Here is a 2,607-nt window from a genome sequence, read left to right on the forward strand (position 1 = left end):
TGAAAAATATTCTTTAATAAATCCACGCCTCAGTTGGCCCTTGAAAAATATTCTTTAATAAATCCACGCCTCAGTTGGCCCTTGAAAAATATTCTTTAATAAATCCACGCCTCAGTTGGCCCTTGAAAAATATTCTTTAATAAATCCACGCCTCAGTTGGCCCTTGAAAAATATTCTTTAATAAATCCACGCCTCAGTTGGCCCTTGAAAAATATTCTTTAATAAATCCACGCCTCAGTTGGCCCTTGAAAAATATTCTTTAATAAATCCACGCCTCAGTTGGCCCTTGAAAAATATTCTTTAATAAATCCACGCCTCAGTTGGCCCTTGAAAAATATTCTTTAATAAATCCACGCCTCAGTTGGCCCTTGAAAAATATTCTTTAATAAATCCACGCCTCAGTTGGCCCTTGAAAAATATTCTTTAATAAATCCACGCCTCAGTTGGCCCTTGAAAAATATTCGTTAATAAATCCACGCCTCAGTTGGCCCTTGAAAAATATTCGTTAATAAATCCACGCCTCAGTTGGCCCTTGAAAAATATTCGTTAATAAATCCACGCCTCAGTTGGCCCTTGAAAAATATTCGTTAATAAATCCACGCCTCAGTTGGCCCTTGAAAAATATTCGTTAATAAATCCACGCCTCAGTTGGCCCTTGAAAAATATTCGTTAATAAATCCACGCCTCAGTTGGCCCTTGAAAAATATTCGTTAATAAATCCACGCCTCAGTTGGCCCTTGAAAAATATTCGTTAATAAATCCACGCCTCAGTTGGCCCTTGAAAAATATTCGTTAATAAATCCACGCCTCAGTTGGCCCTTGAAAAATATTCGTCAAACATGTTGTATACCCAAACAACAACAACACCCCACTCTGAACACACAACGCAGCCACTTGTTATCTCAAATCTCCAGTTTTTAAAAAGACCATAAAAATAAAACAAATGCATAAATTTACTTTTTTGTTGTTTTTTTTTATTTCTACTCATTTTCAAACGCACATATGTACGTTTGTTTGTGTGTTCATTTGTATGCCGGCATAACAAAACAAAAAACAATATCTACATCAAAATCCACTAATTTGTTCACGAAGTTTCTTCTTTGGCTTTCTTGTTTTCAACCATTTTGGCATTAACAAAATTGTAAAGAATTTCAGCACCCTCTTGATTATTCTTCTTATAGTAGGGCAACTCCGAGAGACGTTCAACCCAGGCTTTCAATTTGGGGAATTTCTCCTCTTCAATGGGGGCAAACAACATACCGGTCGACACGGAGGCAATGCAACACAAATCGGCAATGGTCAGATTATCACCACATAAATATTTCGAATTGGCCAAAGCCTTTTCCAAGCCATCATAGGCTTTTTGCATATAGGCCACCTTTTCAGGACCAATTTCATATTGGCCAAAATAGATGATGGGTTCGACCATAATGCGAACGCGCGGGAATAGATGGCCACAATCGAAATAGAGGCGAGAATCGACTTCCATGCGTTTCAATTTATCCTTGGGATACATGGATTCGTCGACAGCATATTTATCGGCCAGATAGGAGCAGATGACATGGGAATCGGTAATCACAACACCATCATCATCCAGTACGGGAATGGTGTGCAGGGGATTCAATTTCAGGAATTCGGGAGTCAGGTGGTCACCATCTTTCAAATTCATTGCTCTGAAAAATGAAACAAAAATTTAAACAAATTAGAAAATAGACTTGGGAAACAAAAGTATAAGTCGATTGATCGGTCATTAACTTCAGTTGCTTGGCTTACCTCAATTCCAAATCAACTCCCAAAGCGGCTGCTGTCAACAGCACCGCCCGACATGGTGGACTGCGTGGTGTGTAATACAAAACGGGTTTCTTTGACATTTTTTGTTTTCGTTCAAAAGTTATCTAGCGGGATGTAGACGAAAATATTTAGTATTTATTTAAATTGTTATTATATCTGGAATTTGTTTAAATTTAATTATTTAGATGACAACCGGTGTTATTGAAACATTCATTTACGTGTCCACTTGAAAAAAAAATACACAAAAACTTGCTACCATACAAATAAATGCTCACAAGATAAGCAATCGGTATTTTAGCGCAACCCGTCAACCTACCTTTTCACTGAGAAGAATAAATTCCAACTGATCAACAAAACACTGCCGATCGATGGCATGACTGTGTGGAACCCAGAGAGTGTTGTGAGAGAGCACACTCATATTTCAAGAGATGAGATGATCTGTGGTGTACAAAAAATTGTACTGTTGTACATTTTCAAAAATGTGTTCGTTAATTATTTTTTTAAAAATAAAATATATTTTTTTTAATATTATTGGATTGTTGAAATAAATATTGTTTCAATTTCAAAAAACGGACTTTTGAAAAATATATTTTTTTTTTCAAAAAGTATAAGAAGCGTGGATATTTAAACACTATTTTTTTAAAATCTATCAGAAGAGTGGATTGTTTTTTTTTTTTAATGTTTTCAAGGTTTAACAGAAGTGTGTCATATTTAAAAAAAAAAAAATATTTGTCAAGGTCCACCAGAAGTTTGGGAAGTCAAATCTTCCTAGCAAAAATTATCAATATCGGTTTACGTTTTGGTATAGCTCCCATA

General features: G+C 35.7%; 1 protein-coding gene across 1 annotated transcript; it reads right to left on the reverse strand.

Annotated features, from left to right (window-relative positions):
* Positions 1 to 1,074: 1,074 nt before the first annotated feature.
* LOC133336954 (glutathione S-transferase 1-like) lies at positions 1,075 to 1,871 on the reverse strand. The gene is made up of 2 exons (XM_061545221.1): positions 1,774 to 1,871; positions 1,075 to 1,673 (listed from the first exon to the last, which is right to left on the reverse strand). The coding sequence occupies exons 1-2, from the start codon at positions 1,869 to 1,871 to the stop codon at positions 1,085 to 1,087; spliced, it is 687 nt and encodes a 228-aa protein (XP_061401205.1). The 3' UTR covers positions 1,075 to 1,084.
* Between the last annotated feature and the right edge of the window lie 736 nt (positions 1,872 to 2,607).

The sequence above is a fragment of the Musca vetustissima genome, unplaced genomic scaffold, assembly GCF_032173495.1.
Source record: "Musca vetustissima isolate MV318-11 ecotype Yass unplaced genomic scaffold, APGP_CSIRO_Mvet_v1 utg100131, whole genome shotgun sequence".
Classification (NCBI taxonomy): domain Eukaryota; kingdom Metazoa; phylum Arthropoda; class Insecta; order Diptera; family Muscidae; genus Musca; species Musca vetustissima.

Coding starts and splice junctions, on each gene's coding strand:
- LOC133336954 (XM_061545221.1), bottom strand. CDS start 1,871: ATGTCAAAGAAACCCGTTTTGTATTACACACCACGCAGTCCACCATGT. Junction 1,674..1,773: donor GGAGTTGATTTGGAATTGAG/GTAAGCCAAGCA, acceptor TTCATTTTTCAG/AGCAATGAATTTGAAAGATG.